The 18,495-nt window shown below is 44.7% G+C and overlaps 1 protein-coding gene across 3 annotated transcripts in view; it reads left to right on the top strand.

The window, feature by feature from the left end:
• uif (sushi, von Willebrand factor type A, EGF and pentraxin domain-containing protein uif) overlaps positions 1-18,495 on the top strand; it is a 122,518-nt gene that overhangs the window by 20,094 nt on the left and 83,929 nt on the right. For all 3 annotated transcript variants that reach the window (XM_045758838.2, XM_045758841.2, XM_045758839.2), the window contains exon 3: positions 5,082-5,109. In XM_045758838.2, the coding sequence (XP_045614794.2) occupies positions 5,082-5,109 (28 nt within the window). The remainder of the gene's footprint in view (positions 1-5,081; positions 5,110-18,495) is intronic.

Raw genomic sequence — 18,495 nt, forward strand, 5'->3', positions numbered from 1 at the left:
ATTCTTTTCCCAGAGTTGAACTGGGCCTCAACTCACGACCAGACAGCTACACTTTTATTGGTAAATACAAGTGTATGACGAATGTCCTCAGTGTGGTTATGGCAGCTGGGTAATGTGATATCTTCAACCAGAGGGCAGGTGACTGTGACTGGAGTGAAGGAGAGGGCAGGTGACTGTGACTGGAGTGAAGGAGAGGGCAGGTGACTGTGAGTGTGGAGGTGGGACATGCATGAGGGCCGTGGGTGGGAGACCTTTGTTCTGGCAGCCTAGTGAAGGGCACTCGACACCCGCCCCGAGCACACACACGTCCTGGCCAATACTTCCTGTGTCTGAAGCCACCTGACTTATGCCCACATCTCTCTCTCTCAACATTTAACATTGATACATACTGTGGAATTCTGCTGACATAGTTTCTCTCCTTAAATGTATCTGACAAACTCCATATGTCGACGGTAGGATATTCCTTCATTAATGGTTTATCTCTTGTAATAATTTATAAACAGTACATTTTCAGCGTTGTATTATCTTTCAGTAATCTATGGTATGACATCTTGTTTGATTTGCTCGTAATCACTAGGCTAGGGAAGTCCCTCGTAAGAATGTAGAAACTTTCTAACTGTGGAACTTCTTTGGTCTGTCTGTCTCTCTCTCTCTCTCTCTCTCTCTCTCTCTCTCTCTCTCTCTCTCTCTCTCTCTCTCTCTCTCTCTCTCTCTCTCTCTCTCTCTCTCTCTCTCTCTCTCTTTCTCTTTAACAAGTAATTTCTGTAAACAATGGCCAGCTAATTTTAATTATTTATCCCTAATTTACATAATTACAAAATGATGGAACCTTGAAGGTCTTTTCATTTTCGTTCCTATTTTATGAAGATGGCCTTTTATGTTAGGATCATCTGTTGATGATACGATCATCTGTTGTTGATACGATCATCTGTTGTTGATACGATCATCTGTTGATGATACGATCATCTGTTGTTGATACGATCATCTGTTGATGATACGATATGGTAGCTAAAGTGTTGACAATTGTCGACAATTTCTTGGCGTGTCTTTATTTCGCACTTGTTTAGTTTTGTATTTGAAATGTTTACTATATAAAGTATGTACTTTAAATCAGTCTCATGAGTTTCTAATTTTCGTTGATTGCTCCAATGGAAACCTGTTTTGTTTTGTGTACAGTCAGACAGATATTGCCTACAACGACAATCGACGATTTAACACAGTAAAAACAAAATAATATATTCCTGGGTGTGGGTGTAGCCTCTTATATCACAATATTGGAGCTTGTTTGAGTCAACACCTTTTAGCGGGGATGGGTAGCAAATTCGGCCATTCTTCTCCTTTTATTGTTGTCAACGCCAAAATCTTTTCCTTGTATCGTTGTCAACACCAGAATGTTCTCCTTTTATCAGGAGCCGGAGCCGATTTTCTCCTTTTATCGGGAGCCAATCGGCCGAGTGGACAGCACGCGGGACTTGTGATCCTGTGGTCCTGGGTTCGATCCCAGGCGCCGGCGAGAAGCAATGGGCAGAGTTTCTTTCACCCTATGCTCCTGTTACCTAGCAGTAAAATAGGTACCTGGGTGTTAGTCAGCTGTCACGGGCTGCTTCCTGGGGGTGGAGGCCTGGTCGAGGACCGGGCCGCAGGGACACTAAAAAAAAAAACGAAATCATCTCAAGATAATCTCAAGATAAGATCAATGTCAACGCCAGAATCACCGAGATAGCCTATCTTTCACAACTGACATTGTATGCTATTGAAACCCTCCAAAAAACTTCACTACCTACACAGTAACTCAAGGCAGCATACGAACAGCTCTGCCATCTATCTCCTCATTGATGTCATGATCTATCTGCCAATGCTTCTAACCTTTTGAAATCTTTTGAAATATCTGCTGATGACACTGCCTTCATCTTTAACCCAACCCACGCCATACATGATATAGTAAACAATGATTTAACAAAATTCTACTAAGGGATGTCAAGCTCACACTTTACATATAAAGACCAATTACATTTGAGTTTGAGACAAGTCATTTAATTAAATAAAAGTTTAAATACATAATATGATGGTTAAGAGTATATAAAAAATATAAAATTTCTATGCCTTTGTATTGGCAACAGATCTAACATCGACAGTCATATACATACACTATCAAAATTCATATACTATGCTTCCCCTCTACTGTTTACACACTATATTGCTCACTAATGTATTCCTATAACACCCATCATCACCCAGACTAAATAAATTCTCAGAACAAACTTATGTTTTCAGGCAACATGCAGCCCCTTTGTTCAAATTCCTGAACATGATAAACATTCACACTATACATTAGTCTGCGCTTGCTTAAATTTCTTTCTCGGTTATGTAATAGACCCCCATGAACTTACTACAAGAACTGGCTGCTTAGACCTATTGTCTTATGTATGACCCTCTGTCCTGCGTGACAGTGAATACTAGCATTATCCTCAATTTAATAAGACTATCAAAATCCTCAGATTAGGCAAAATTGTAATTAATTTTGTCAATAAAGATGTTAATAATAATAAGAACTGGCTGTATCTCTGACATTCCCCAGAGTCTGTTTAACACGATGCACACACACGCCATTTAGATGAAAACAAATATGGCACTTGAACAAATCCACAAGGGCCGTGATGAGGATTCGAACCTGCGTCCGGGAGCATCCCATACGCTGCCTTAATCGAATCAGGTTCGAATCCTCGTCACGGCCCTTGTGGATTTGTTCATTTGATGCATCACGTTATTGTGATTTCTGTGTGTAAATGTGGCACTTCTTAATGAAGTAAAGAATTTGACTATTTATTTTATTAAATAGTAAAAATTAGCACCGAAGTTAGTCCCTAATTTGTCACTTAATTCATATTAATAAATGTGTAATCAACACTTGTAAGTGTATTGCATTTGCGCAGCAAAGTTATGCAAAAACTATTGCACTTTCTAATAAATCAATGAATAAATTAGTCCATAAATGGCGATGTAAAGAAAGTCACGTGACCTCGTGACGTCGATACAGCCACATATACAAAGGAACCTCGTTAAGCGTCAGGTTATTTATGATATTAAATGCTGTAAAGATCAGCGAGGTGTTACCCACCAAAGGCCGTGAGTGGGTGGTCTTGCTCTTATCTGTAGTCTGGTTAAGTATGGTTGGCGGTACTGATCTCTGGTATATATACATCTGGAGAATTATTCCGCGTATTCTTGTATATACAGTACATTCTTTTTTAAGAGTTCAGTTTAGGTATGAACTACGTTCAGGACTGAGGCACACTGGCGGGCTGGTCAGTAAATTACTGCCGTAGCCTTAATTAATTGCGAAGACAAATATTTGACCACGTTACTTTAACCTGCAGTTATACTTTATGAGAAAACTGAGCCTTTTCATAAACACTTTGAACGTAAAGTGACCTAGATGTTATAGAATCATTAGAGGCTAGGTTCAGTAAAAGGCCAGGGCTGCTGGCGGAACGTGACTTCCCTCCAACCCTTCAAGGCTCACTACAATATAACCTGTATCGTGTATGTCATCTATTCCCCCCCTCCCCCTCCCACCACTCCCCCTCTTCTCTTTACTAGTTTATGGCTTACTAGTTTATTTACTGGTTTATTTTATTTTTGATTTTTCGTGTGATTGATACACAGGTGGTTATTTTTTTCTTAATGAAGGTCAAGATTTTACGAATGCGCGCTCTCTCTCTGTCACACACACACACACACACACACACACACACACACACACACACACACACACACACACACACACACACACACACACACAAAGGGAAAGAAAATTCACTTTCGCAAACAGAGTGGTAGACGGTTGGAACAAGTTAGGTGAGAAGGTGGTGGAGGCCAAGACCTTCATTAGTTTCAAAGCGTTATATGACAAAGAATACTGGGAAGACGGGACACCACGAGCGTAGCTCTCATCCTGTAACTACATTTAGGTAATTACACACACACACACAAGGGGTCGATCGAGCGGACAGCACGCTGGACATGTGATCCTGTGGTCCCGGGTTCAATCCCGGGCGCCGGCGAGAAACATTGGGTAGAGTTTCTTTCACCCTATGCCCCCTGTTACCTTGCAGTAAATAGGTACCTGGGAGTTAGTCAGCTGTCACGGGCTGCTTCCTGGTGTGTGTGCGTGTGATGTGGAAAAAATAGTAGTAGTAGTTAGAAACAGTTGATTGACAGTTGAGAGGCGGGCCGAAAGAGCAGAGCTCAACCCCCCTCAAGCACTACTAGGTACACACACACACACACACACACACACACACACACACACACACACACACACACACACACACACACACACACACACGCACACACACACACACACACACACACACACACACACACACACACACACACACACACTAACAGACGGAATGCATTAGGCAGTGATGTGGTGAAGGCTGACTCCATACACAGTTTCAAATGTAGATATGATAGAGCCCAGTAGACTCAGGAATCTGTACACCAGTTGATTGACAGTTGAGAGGCGGAACCAAAGAACCAAAGCTCAACCCCCGCAAGCACAAATAGGTGAGTACCTATAAATAAAAACTGCATAAGGCGTTTGTAGTAAATGCATGCCGTTTATCACAGCAAGAAAGTTTGGCATTGATCATAAAACGGTATTAAGTGCATTCCTGCTTGAGCTTAAATTGAAATGCGTTGAAGATCACAACACGAAACTTTCACCTCTCTTTCGTAACGGTAAATTATCTAGCAGTGCCGGATGTACACGTCCGTTCATTTCGGATGATTGAGGACATCGATTAATTCATTATAGCCGTTTTTCAAAATGATAATGGCGCTTGTAGACCTTAAGTGTGTGTGTAAATATTACTCCGGTGACTAGTGTGTTTTTACTAGTCATTATTTAGAAGAATAAACTTATTAGTATTCTGGGTAAAACATTTTAATAATTACATATCGTAAAGCATAATTTGGTATTGGTATTATTATGTAATCATATCTCGTTGGTGGTGTTTAAGTAATTTATATCTAGTATTATCAAGATATTAATTGTTTCATTTTGTCTTTGACAGAACGATGACCTCTTCCACTGCCCAGACGGTAAGTACAGGCGGATACAGGTCATTTCGAACATAAAATAGTTCACCAACGTGTTTTGATCTTGTACTGAAACCTACCTAACCTTAACCTAACCATAATCTAAACCTAATCTTAACCTAAACCTAAACTAGCCTAGCATAACCCAATCTAGCCTAGCATAACCTAATATATCCTAGCATAACCTAATATATCCTAGCATAACCTAATATATCCTAGCATAACCTAATCTAGCCTAGCATAACCTAATCAATCCTATCCCAACTCTGTGCACTTTTAGCAAATAGAAAACAAGCTATACAAGAGGCGTTTGTGCGCTGTTACCTTGCCTGGCACAGTCGTGTCAAGGAGAAGGAAACTTTACAGTGTATTGTCAATCGACAGAAGTTGTGCACTTTAAATACACGTTGTAAATAACACAATGTAACACAATGTTTGTTCCTGGATAAGTGTTGTTTATATTTTCTTATGCCTTAAGTATAATCACAGGTGATTCCAATCGCCTGGAACAGACTGGGTCACACTGTAGCAGAAGCAGAGGCCATTTTCCGTAAAGAAGCTGGAAAAATAGCTTGGTGAGGCTTCCTTTGATCTACGACTTACACTTTCATCCAACAAGTTCCAGTGGTTACAGAAGCAACGTTTGTGGGGGAATAATATTTCTCTGTGCAGGCGATGAGTCACAATAACGTGGCTAAAGTATGTTGACCAGACCACACACTAGAAGGTGAAGGGACGACGACGTTTCGGTCCGTCCTGGACCATTCTCAAGTCGATTCCTATCCTATATTAATATTCCTATATTAATAGTTCTCTGTATTTTGGAAGCATTGCCGTTTAGTAAATAACACTACCCTGGAACAAAAGTTATTACGCGGTGTAATTGTAGTCAATATTTACGTGTATTTTGTAAATATTTTTAAATGACGGAGTAGTGTGATGGAGAATGTTGAGCAAGGTTATGTGCTGGAGGGTATTGTGCTTGCGGCGCCATACTGGGTAGTGGGAGACGATGTAGTGGCTCTATTACCAGCGTGCACGCACTCAAGCACACGCACCCAGCCACACGCACCCACGCACCAAGACACACATCCACGCACCCACCCACGCAAGCCTCGGTGAAAGGAGAAAATCACACACGAGATATTCGTCTGCCTAACGCCTCTGGCCACATCCTCCGCCCACACGCCACCTTACTTACCACCTCTTGCGAGCCGTCATCGGGAGAGCCACAACAGCCTGGGAGTCTGCTGTGGCACTACTTTGACGAGGATTGTAGTGGGAACTAAAGGACAAGCGGGCCAAAACAACAGCCTGTTGGGCCAAGTTATTACAAGTCATACCTCACCTCAGGTGAGGCTTCGAACGCAAAACTCTACGACCCACTCCATATATGATCCAGGTTCTATGAGTGGTATTAAAACTGCCGCTAGTATTACAATGCTCATATTATTAGGCCAAAATATGTGATAAGGGTAAAATGTGTGCAACAGTGTCTTGAGAGAGAACATGAAGACAGTTAACATTTCTTGTGTGATTGTCGTGACTGTAATGTTAAGTTGGGTTACAGTCTCGGCGACCCCTCCCCCCCACCACCTCTCTGGAGTGGTCAAGGCTATGTGAAAGTTTCTCGGGTACCTGGGTGTGGGTTCCTGTGTGGGTAGGTGGGTGGGTTGAAAGGTACGTGGGTGGGTAGGTTCCTGGGTGGATGGGTTGGTGTGTGTGTGTGTATTCTATGGTGGGAAAGTGGGAGTCTTTGATTAGTGGGTTAGGCACGTTTCATGCAGGTACGTGGGTGATGTTTCTGGGTGGGTAGGTGGGCGGGTGGGTTTCTTTATGGATGTATGATTGTGTTGTAGGTGAGTGTAGGTGTATAGTGTTGAGTAAGGAGACTCAAGAGTGGGTGGAGGTGCGCAGGACTGAGCGCTGGACGAGCCGGTAAGGCGGAAACTGTTTAAATTAAATCGAAATGCCGTACATGATGCTGTTATCCTTGTGTGTGTGTGTGTGTGTGTGTGTGTGTGTGTGTGTGTGTGTGTGTGTGTGTGTGTGTGTGTGTGTGTGTGTGTGTGTGTGTGTGTGTGTCCAAACGTGTTTGTGGTGAGTCAAGCTCCAGTTCTTGGACCCCGCTTAACTATTTATCGTCAGTGGACTCATTAATACAGCAAGCATCAGACAGGCGCTGACGTATTCGGCGCCAGCATGGCGTCTTCCTCTTACTCATTATGAGAAGACTAAAAAAATAGAGGAAATATTGACATGATATAACCCAAAGAATTCGATACTTGTATACGAATCGACTGGTGACTGAGAGGTGGGTTCCTTGAAGTGAATTTCGACTCCCACAAGGACACACATGTGAGCACATACAGTATGATAAATATCGATTTGGTAACATTTCCCAAGAGTTTGACGCTGATCTGAGACGATCATATGAGGAGCCTCACCCTTCAGTTTTCAAAGTCTGGGCGTCGTCTAGGGCGAGGCTGTGACCACCAAGTGAAAATGTTTTGTTGTAGGACCTTGGACGGTGTAGACAAACCCGTCCCACTCTCAGTCACTGCTTTCTACCCGTTGCTTAAATAGTGTCACTCCAGCAGTGTCTCCTCTTAGTCTGTTTCTCTTATGTTGAACTTGAATTGAACTTGTGGCTCTCTCATTTCCTCTGAGCTATTGCCTCCCTGATCTTTACTAGCCGTCATTTCCTTTACTTTCCCTTTTATAAATGTGTATGTTATACTCTCTACTGCTGCTGTACCCTGGTCACGTTCTCCAACATTCCTCCCTGCTTCTTCCTTCTGCTTTCAATGGGCATCGCTTTCTCTCTTGTCTTTCATTGTCTTTTCTATCGTGTCATTTAACGCTAGTTTGATCTTCTGCACTTGCTTTCCTCCTTAACGTTATGGACATCTTTTTCACTTCGGATTTATCAAGTCTTTCTTGCTCTCGTTCCTTATCGCTGTTCAACAACGCTCTGTGTTGTTTCGTAATATTCTTTTGTTTAATCATATTAATGTTTTAGTTCTCGAGTATTTCATTCGGGTTTGGATTTGACAGTCAGAGTCCTGGCTCTGTTGCTATTAACTCTTCCCTTTCACAGTATATGCTCAGGTGTTCTAAACTTTCTAACATGAGCTTACCCTTCCATTTATCTTTCTTTCTTTCTTTCTTTTTCTTTCCCTTGTTTTCTCTTACGACCCGTTTCTTATTCCTATTAGAGCCTCAAAGGGTGTGAATAGAATGTTGTGAAGGGCTAAGGTGTAATAAAGAGGGTTTCCTTTATTACACCTTTCGTACCTTTTGCCTTGCTTTTTCTTCCTCTTAAGATTTCCTTCTCTTCAACTCACTTTTGCCTATTTATTGCCTTCGGCTCCTTCCCTCAAGGTACGCAGTTACAGCCCCTCTCTATTGTGCCAGGTAAGTTCACTACGGGCTCACCATAGCCCGTGCTACTTGGAACTTTTTGTTCCCAGAAGCTGAATCTTAAACAACAACAACATCCCTCATATCACAATCGACTTGACAAATGATCCAAGATGGACCGAAACGTTGTCGTCCCTTCACTTTCTAGTATGTGGTTTGGTCAACATACATATATAGGGACACAGGTGGAAACTGAGCGCCCAAATGAGCCACAGAGATATTAGAAAGAACTTTTTTAGTGTCTTGTGTCAACCTTGGAGTGGTTGACAAGTTGGAGTGTCAACCTTGGAGTGGTTGACAAGTTGGAGTGTCAACCTTGGAGTGGTTGACAAGTTGGAGTGTCAACCTTGGAGTGGTTGACAAATGGAATGCATTAGGAAGTGAGGTGGCGGAGGCTGACTCCATACACAGTTTCAAATGTAGATATGATAGAGCCCAATAGGCTCAGGACCCTGTACACCTGTTGATTGACGGTTGAGAGGCGGGACCAAAGAGCCAGAGCTCAACCCCCGCAAACACAACTAGGTGAGTACACACACACACACACACACACACACACACACACACACACACACACACACACACACACACACACACACACACTCACACACACACACACACACACACACACACACACACATACACACATACACACATACACACACACACACACACACACACACACACACACACACACACACACACACACACACACACACACATACACATACACACACACACACACACACACACACACACACACACACACACACACACACACACACACACACACACTCACACACACACACACACACACACACATACACACACACACACACACACACACACACACACACACACACACACACACACACATACACACACACACACACACACACACACACACACACACACACACACACACACACACACACACACATACACACACACACACACACACACACACACACACACACACACACACACTCACACACACACACACACACACACACACACACACACACACACACATACACACACACACACACACACACACACACACACACACACACACACATACACACACACACACACACACACACACACACACACACTCACACACACACACACACACACTCACACACACACACACACACACACACACACACACACACATACAGACACACACACACACACACACACACACACACACACACACACACACACACACACACACACACACACACACACACACACACGTCAGAGGAGACAAATAGAAGCGTGAAGGTCGCGCGCAAAAGAAGCCGCTGGGGCGCCCCAGATGCTGCTTGTTTAGCACTCTGCATTTCCTGCAAGAAGTGAAACAAGGGCGTGATCTCCCCTACTGAAGAGCTCGACCTTGGCCACGGTGTCTTGGAGTGCCGGAGCTTGTCTCTTGTGTGTGCTGGAGACACTTGTGTCACGTGTACTCACTGTGCGTCTTGCTCTATTCTCTTGTTTAATTCTTCTATCTTTTTTTTCCTTTTCTCTTTCGCCGTCGTTAACATCCGTTTGTCTTCCTCCTCCTCCTCTTCTCCTCTTATTTTTCCTACTTATCCTCGTCTATTCTTCCACGTCTTGTGTACTCACAAGTTGTGATTGTCTCCTTATTAAGGATTTAATTACCTCGCACTAGACCCCTACTGAAAGACCTGAGATAATGGTCGCAACAAGCCTCGCATTCCAAGATGATTTATCACAAGAGAGCGACGCCCAGGAGCGCTGGCTGGTGCTACTGAACCGGTGCCTTAGGCAGGTAAGGCGGTGGTAGGGGAGATGGGCGAGGGAGCTGGTGGTGGGCATGGGAGGAGGTGGTGGGCAAGGGAGGCTATAATTTGGGCAAACTGTAAGGAAGGGCTTAAGGCGTGTCGGGGAGAGGTAAGGTAGATGGAGGGAGAAGTGACAAGGTGAGGGAGTGTTCATAGGCAAGGCCAAGCCTATGTGAACCATCCCTGTACTCTTGGTCAGTTCAATAGCACCCAGCCTAGGGGATCAAACTCTCACAAGTCAAGCCTGGCCTCGGGCCGGGCTTGGGGAGTAGAAGAACTCCCAGAACCCCATCAACCAGGTATCAACCAGGTAATGGGTCTTGAATGGAAAGAAGGGAGAGAGGGAAAGAGAGAGAGCTCTAGTCGTGAAGAGAAAGGACCGAATTCCTTTCTATGGCCTCTCAAGATATGGTCTTGTAAATACCCCCCTTTCCCCCCACCACCTTCTCTCAACCTCCAGACTGAAATATACATAAACGTATATATTTATTCATGGCTGTATTAGAAAAAAAGTAACATTGTGGCGTTGTCATACTTAAATGTCTACGTACATGTGTTCCTTAACTGTAGGCTATATTCCAATTTTTTTCAAAACTGTTCATTATACGCGGATTGCATTGTTACAGTCCCTCCAATCTTTAGTTTTTAGCTCGGTAGATCTGCCTCCTGAGACATGGTGCTGGAGGAGACAGTAGAGGTAGACATTATTTGAAGAGCGAGGGTTTGGAAAAGACAGAAGAAGGGCAGTTGTTGTTGTTGGGACAGAAAACGGGTATCTGTTTTTGAGATAGAAAATGGGTAGTTGTTGATGAGATCGAAAATGGATAGTTGTTGTTCGAGATAGAAAATGGTTAGTTGTTGTTGAGATAGAAAATGGGTAGTTGTTGTTGAGATAGAAAATGGTTAGTTGTTGTTGAGATAGAAAATGGTTAGTTGTTGTTGAGATAGAAAATGGGTAGTTGTTGTTGAGATACAAAATGGGTAGTTGTTGATGAGATAGAAAATGGGCAGTTGTTGTATATGTGGCAGCAGCAAGTAGAGGCATCGCTGACCAACTGAACCTATACACAGGTACACCCCGACCAAAGCATACGGACCAACATCAACCCATTTACGCTACCGCCCCCTGGATGAGTATGGAGTGCACAATAAACTAGCCTCCTCCGGCGGCAACAATCAAATCACCGCCATATTGACGCAGATTCTCATTAGCCCCCAAAAGGCGTACGGTACCAATGCGTGTATCTTACCTGAAAGTATTTTCCACTTGAGCAGAGAGGATGGTGCCTTGAGTAAGGTAGTGGGAGGGGGGGGAAGGGAGGCTAGTAGAGGGGTGAATGTAGTCTTACAGGTTGTTGAACCCTTGGACTTCTGAGACACAGGGAGGGGGGTGGGGTGGGGAAGAGGGGTAGAAGGGAAGGGGGAAGATGATCGTAGATAGGGTAGGAACAGGGTGAGGAGATGAGAGGAAGGGTTTTGAAAGTGGAGGAAGGGACTAAACAATAGGACCATTCTCAATCGACTTGAGAATGGTCCAGGACGGACCGAAACGTCGTCGTCCCTTCACCTTCTAGTGTGTGGTCTGGTCAACGGACTAAAGCATATTTACTGGCTTGTCAGTAAGCTATTGCGACGACCTTAAGCCCAACCCAGCTCACATTATATGTGCATTTTGCTTTTGAAGCTTGTGTGTGTGTGTGTGTGTACTTAAGCCTCCTAACCGAAACTTAGGCTTCTTGTAATTAGGCTTCCGCCTGCCCGAAACGCTATGCGTACTAGTGGCTTTAGGTATTGTATGTACTAGCTCTATCTATAAATCCAACATTATGGTTGTAATTCTTCATCTATGTATGCACTCTTACCCGAATAAAAACTTGAATTGTGAACTTTTGCCGCCAGAGTGTCGCTGTACAGTCATGCAGGGGCCACGGACGTACATAATTGTCAAGGCGCTTTGGAAATTTAACCCCAAGTCTCTGGCAGTTTGGCGCCCTCAACACGCGTTACTATACACGCAACTTTAGTGTGAATGGGACGAGTGTGAGGAACTTGTGTGTGTGTGTGTGTGTGGGGTCAGGGTGAGAAACATTGAGACACGAGGGCGAGTCCAAGGCGAGGGAGGAGGGGGGTCAGGGTGTGTTATCTTGAGGTTATCTTGAGATGATTTCGGGGCTTTTTAGTGTCCCCGCGGCCCGGTCCTCGACCAGGCCTCTACCCCCAGGAAGCAGCCCGTGACAGCTGACTAACACCCAGGTACCTATTTTACTGCTAGGTAACAGGGGCATAGGGTGAAAGAAACTCTGCCTCTGTGGCCTCAAGGTGAGACACTAAACCACCATAGGCGCCTGACAGCTGGGTGGACAGCGCTTCGGATTCGTAGTCCTGAGGTTCCGGGTTCGATCCCCGATGGAGGCGGAGACAAATGGGCAAAATGTTTCTTTCACCTTGATGGCCCTGTTCATCTAGCAGTAAACAGGTACCTGGGAGTTAGACAGCTGCTACGGGCTGCTTCCTGGGGTGGGGGGGGTAACAAAAATTTGGCCTGGTCGAGGACCGGGCCGCGGGGACGCTAAGGCCCGAAATCATCTCAAGATAACCTCAAGAAGATACTGTAACTAGTTTGTCAGGAATATAATTAGTACAACACTAATTATTACTAATGTAACAAGGTGGTTTCGTAATTAGTTAATTAGCAGTAAGTAGTTTATCATCGTAACTACTTAGCTAAAAGAACACTGGGGATTCCGTTGCTGAACTCATTATGTGTCTGTTTAACCTTCCTAACCGAGCGGACAGCCCGCTGGACTTGTGATCCTGTGGTCCTGGGTTCGATCCTAGGCGCCGGCGAGAAACAATGGGCAGAGTTTCTTTCACCCTATGCCCCTGTTACCTAGCAGTAAAATAGGTACCTGGGTGTTAGTCAGCTGTCACGGGCTGCTTCCTGGGGGTGTAGGCCTGGTCGAGGACCGGGCCGCGGGGACACTAAAAAGCCCCGAAATCATCTCAAGATAACCTACATGGATGTGTATTCCATTCCGAACCTATCAATCCCATTATGACTATCAACTTAAAAGTCCCCGCGGGCGGGTTGGTGAAATAGTCATCACTGTTAAGCTCTCTGGATATGCCATTGAAACAATTCGTAACAAAAAATAATTGTGTAATAGAATTAAATTCAACTGTAAGGTAAGATTATTCTTGCTCGCACTCTCTGTCTGTGTCTGTCTGTCTGTCAGTGTATGTGTGTGTGTGACTGCTTCGTTTGTAAATATTAAATTATCGTTCGATAGCATTAATATATAGCATTAATAAATGCAATATTCCTGGAACTGCATTAAATTGATTCAGTTAGATCAGGCTTATATATGCTGGTAACTCGCCCAACTTGCAATGAAATGAGTGGCATTTCTACAGCTTTCTTCACACCATCAATCAATTTATATCCACAAATATAAATGTTTGAATAAAATCAAATTATCTATATGGACAAATATGGAATTGGTGGAGAGGCAAGAGTTGAGGAGCGTGGGAGCGTGTGGCAACCCTCCCACCAGTCTCCAGAGAGCCGGATAACTGTAAACATTTCCCACTCATGACTTGACGTACCTATCCGGCTCCTCCCACCTCCTCGGGCGTTACGGGCTCACCATAGCCCGTGCTACATGGACACTTCGTTCTGAGTAGCTAAATCTGAAACAGCAACAACTCCTCGGGCGTGTATGTAGCTTATTGCCACAATATGGAGGCGTAAGGAGGTGAGAAAGAGGCAGGATAGGTAGGGTGGAGCGCTGAGGTGACGGACGTGGCCTCCGACAAGTATATACCGGCGGACGTGTCGGAATGGCGTCGAGCGCCCCCGTGATATTTAGTGCTGCCAGAGGCCTCGTTAGCGGCCTGAGTACAGTACACTGAGTACATGCAGTACACAAGTACACTGTCAGAGAAAAAGAGAACACTTGGTCACCAACTTTGTGCGGCAAATGTGAGAGACTTCCAGTGCGATGCGCCTTGATTCTTTTGTTTTATTTTGCTGTACTTTTTAGACTTTTCAAGAGTACTTTTAAGAGTATAAGTATAACGTAATTGCGCGGGTTGAAGATAAAATATCATGAATTGACCAATAATACAAGACAAACAAATATATATATCGTATACCAGGCGTGCTTACTTGGGCCGAAATCAGAATTCTGATTGCTGCTTGGAACGCGCCCGAGGCTATGAACCTGGGAGGCGGTCCGGTCTTACGGTACCGTGGTGGGTACCGGGCCACCTGGATTCACCTGCTGCCTAAGAACACCAGCTGCATTGCATATTCTCCTGTTTTATACACCTGGGTGCTCTCGAGGAAGCTGCGGAAGGTGCCAAAATGAATTAACGGGCTTAACTCGCCCCCTTGTGAAGGAGGGAGATAGTCGCGGGCGGTGATTCCTGGCGTTGGCAACTAGAACCGTTGTAACAGTAAGCTGTTGATGACCCATTTATACCGCCTGCCAAGTGCTCGGCTCCAGCTGCGGGTTGACGGCGCCTTGGCAAGTTTGGAACTGACGGCGCCTTGACAAGTTTGGAACTGACGGCGCCTTTACAAGTTTGGAACTGACGACGCCTTGACAAGTTTGGAACTGACGGCGCCTTGACAATTTTCGAACTGACGGCGCCTTGACAAGTTTGGAACTGACGACGCCTTGACAAGTTTGGAGCTGACGGCGCCTTGACAAGTTTGGAACTGATGACGCCTTGACAAGTTTGGAACTGACGACGCCTTGACAACCTGATGTAACTTGATGGGGTACAGGAGCATTGCAGCTGTGAATTTTCTCAAGAGGGGTGAAAAAACGGAGGTACTGGAGGTCACGAGACAATGGGGCAAGCATTGTGTGACGGTGTATTGTTCAGCTGGCTGGTGTGCGTGTGCATTGCGGAATCGAGGTACCTCACGCATGCCTGTACGCACGCCTCTCCACTAATGGAACCTGTGGCACAGGCAAACACCTGAGGAGGATAGCCAGAGGCTTCAAGAAGACCTGGACAAACTGAAGGGATGGTCGAACAAATGGTTGTTAGAGTTTAACCCAAGCAAATGTAATGTAATGAAGATAGGTGTAGGAAGCAAGAGGCCAGATACAAGGTATCGTTTGGGAGATGTAATTCTTGAAGAATCAGAGAGAGAGAGAGAAAGACCTGGGGTTGATATCACGCCAGACCTGTCCCCTGAAACTCATATCAGCGGCATATGCCAGGTTGGCCAACATAAGAACGGCATTTAGAAACTTGTGTAAGGAATCATTCAAAACTTTGTATACCACGTATGTCAGACCAATCTTGGAGTATGCAGCTCCAGCATGGAGTCCATATCTCGTCAAGCATAAGACTAAACTGGAGAAGGTTCAAAGGTTTGCCACCAGACTAGTACCCGAACTGTGGGGTATGAGCTACGAGGAGAGACTACGGGAATTAAACCTCACGTCGCTGGAAGTCAGGAGAGTTAGGGGGACATGATCACTACATACAAGATTATCAAAGGTATTGATAGGATAAAGACAGATTATTTAACACAAGGGGCACACGCACTAGGGGACACACGTGGAAATTGAGTGCCCAAATGAGCCATAGAGACATTAGAAAGATTTTTTTAGTGTCAGAATAGTTGACAAATGGAATGCATTAGGAAGTGATGTGGCGGAGGCTGACTCCATACACAGTTTCAAGTGTAGATATGATAGAGCCCAGTAGGCTCAGGAACCTGTACATTAGTTGATTGACAGTTGAGAGGCGGAACCAAAGAGCCAGAGCTCAACCCCCGCAAGCACAACTAATTGAGTATACAGACAGATAAACAGACAGACAGGGAGGGAGGCGGCTTAGCAACCCTATTTGCCAGGCGGATCATTCGACGGAGATGATGGAGGTGGAGGAAGGTGTTGTAGTGTCCGTGGAGCCTGGCGGGCTGTATGAGGGTGTAGTGGTGGTGGTGGTGGTGCAGGCGGGCGCCATTAGTACTGTAGTGGGGCTGTTTACTGGTGTTTACCCGGGCGCCGGCTGTTTATAGTTTGTGGTGTTTGCTACAGTTACACGCCCGGCCGGAGCCCCTCCCGTCTCCCTGACTGACAGCCCAGTGTATGGTAGTGTATGATTCAGGCAACTGTGTGTGTGTGGTAGTGCAGTGACTCAGTAATCCAGTGTATGGTAGTGTAGTGACTCAGTAACTGTGTGTGTGTGGTAGTGCAGTGACTCAGTAATCCAGTGTATGGTAGTGTAGTGACTCAGTAACTGTGTGTATGGTAGTGTAGTGACTCAGTGACTGTGTGTATGATAGTGTATAACTCTGGCAACCCTGTGAATGATTGTGTTATTTATTTTGGACTGGCAACAATGACCACAAAATATGTGGTCATATATTCCACACATATGTTCAATCCGATATGATTTATATGCGAGCCTCGAACCCATATTCTATATTTTCCTTGTGTAAAGTTGATTCTAAATCTATATAATGTAACTTGAGGGAGCAGGACGTGTTGGTTGTAAAGTTTCGCCGTATGGTTGTTTTGTAGGTGTGGAACACACACACACAAGTCTTCTGAACAAGTCCACAAGGGTCGTGACGAGGATTCGAACCTACGTCCGAGAGCATCCCAGACGCGACGTGGCTACGACATGGTCAAAAGGATCCATGGTTTGTTAATTTGATGCATCAGGCTATTGTGATTTCTGTGTGTAATGAAGCAAGGGCACAAGTCTTCTGTTGCGTTTGTTTAAATATGTTAATGAAGAAGTTGAAGGCGAAATTTAGACTGGTTTAATATATATGCAAAGGATATATATATATATTATTTTATTCTAAAGGATCCATGTGATCATTTATAAGAGAAGGTGGATGGACGGAGCCCGTGAGCTCCGTGATATTCATGCCCGTGCCACCTCTTGGGTGACTTAGTCTTCATCAATCAATCAATCAATGGCCGGAGCATCAGTATTGTGGTGGTGTGCAAGGAGGTGGAATGCTTCAATACGGCCCGAGGTCACCCAGAGCGGTGACGGGACGCCGCACGTTATCCGGGTATGATGAAAAAGATTTCGTAACACGAGTTCCTGGTTTTTTAAATTGAAATTGAACTAAGTTTATTGAGGTAAAATACACACAAAGGGATGATGTAGCTCAAGCTATTTTACCCCGTTCAGTACATCGTGTTAATACATACATAGACACACATCACAAACAATAAACATATTACCAAACATTCTGAGAGATAAACATATACATTTCCTCCTTTACACAAGTTGTTTCCTGGTTTGATTTTCTCGACAGAGAAGAGCGCCGGGATACAGCAAACCTTAATAACACAATCGACTTAAGAATGGTCCAGGACGGACCGAAACGTCGTCGTCCCTTCACTTTCTAGTGAGTGGTCTGGTCAACATATTTCAGCCACGTTATTGTGACTCCTCGTCTGCAGACCTTAATAACGATACAAAATTATAGAACGTTTGGGTAAATCTCCGGCGTATTCAACAGGTCACGGGAGGTTGAACTACAAAATTGCCGAGGATCCCAAGATTAAACTGACGGTTCTAGGTTGACAGTTTCCGTAAGAATGCTGGTAAAACAAAGCGGTGTTGGGGCGGAACAAGTAGATTACCTCACGACCGTACAGCGACGGAGGGTAATTACACTTTTATAGTGAGGTTGTTTCCCAGAGTTGCAAAATGCGAAGGAAAGTCATGTTAAAGGGGGCGTCACTGAGGTACCTGGGGTCAGAGGTCATGAGGCTTACGTCTTGGGTCAAGGTTGGCCGGAGGGGATAAGAACGGTAACAAGTGGTTGGGGGGGGAATAGGGGGGAGGGAGGGGTTGATACCTGGTTGATACCTGGTTGATGGGGTTCTGGGAGTTCTTCTACACCCCCAAGCCCGGCCCGAGGCCAGGCTTGACTTGGTTGTGGTGTCGACTTGAAGATAAGTAAGAGTTCCTTCGGGGGTTACATGTTAACGCTGGTGTGGGGTTAACTAGGGTAGTTTATCATGACGTGAAATTTTGTAGCTACCTGAGTTTACCTGTATTTACATCTCTTAAGTGGTCCTGACGAGGATGTTATTTTATCTCCGTACTAATGAGGCATCTTATGATGCTTCAACTACTGCTGGGGTATTTCACCCAAGTC

Source organism: Procambarus clarkii, chromosome 35 (genome assembly GCF_040958095.1).
Source record: "Procambarus clarkii isolate CNS0578487 chromosome 35, FALCON_Pclarkii_2.0, whole genome shotgun sequence".
Lineage (NCBI taxonomy): Eukaryota > Metazoa > Arthropoda > Malacostraca > Decapoda > Cambaridae > Procambarus > Procambarus clarkii.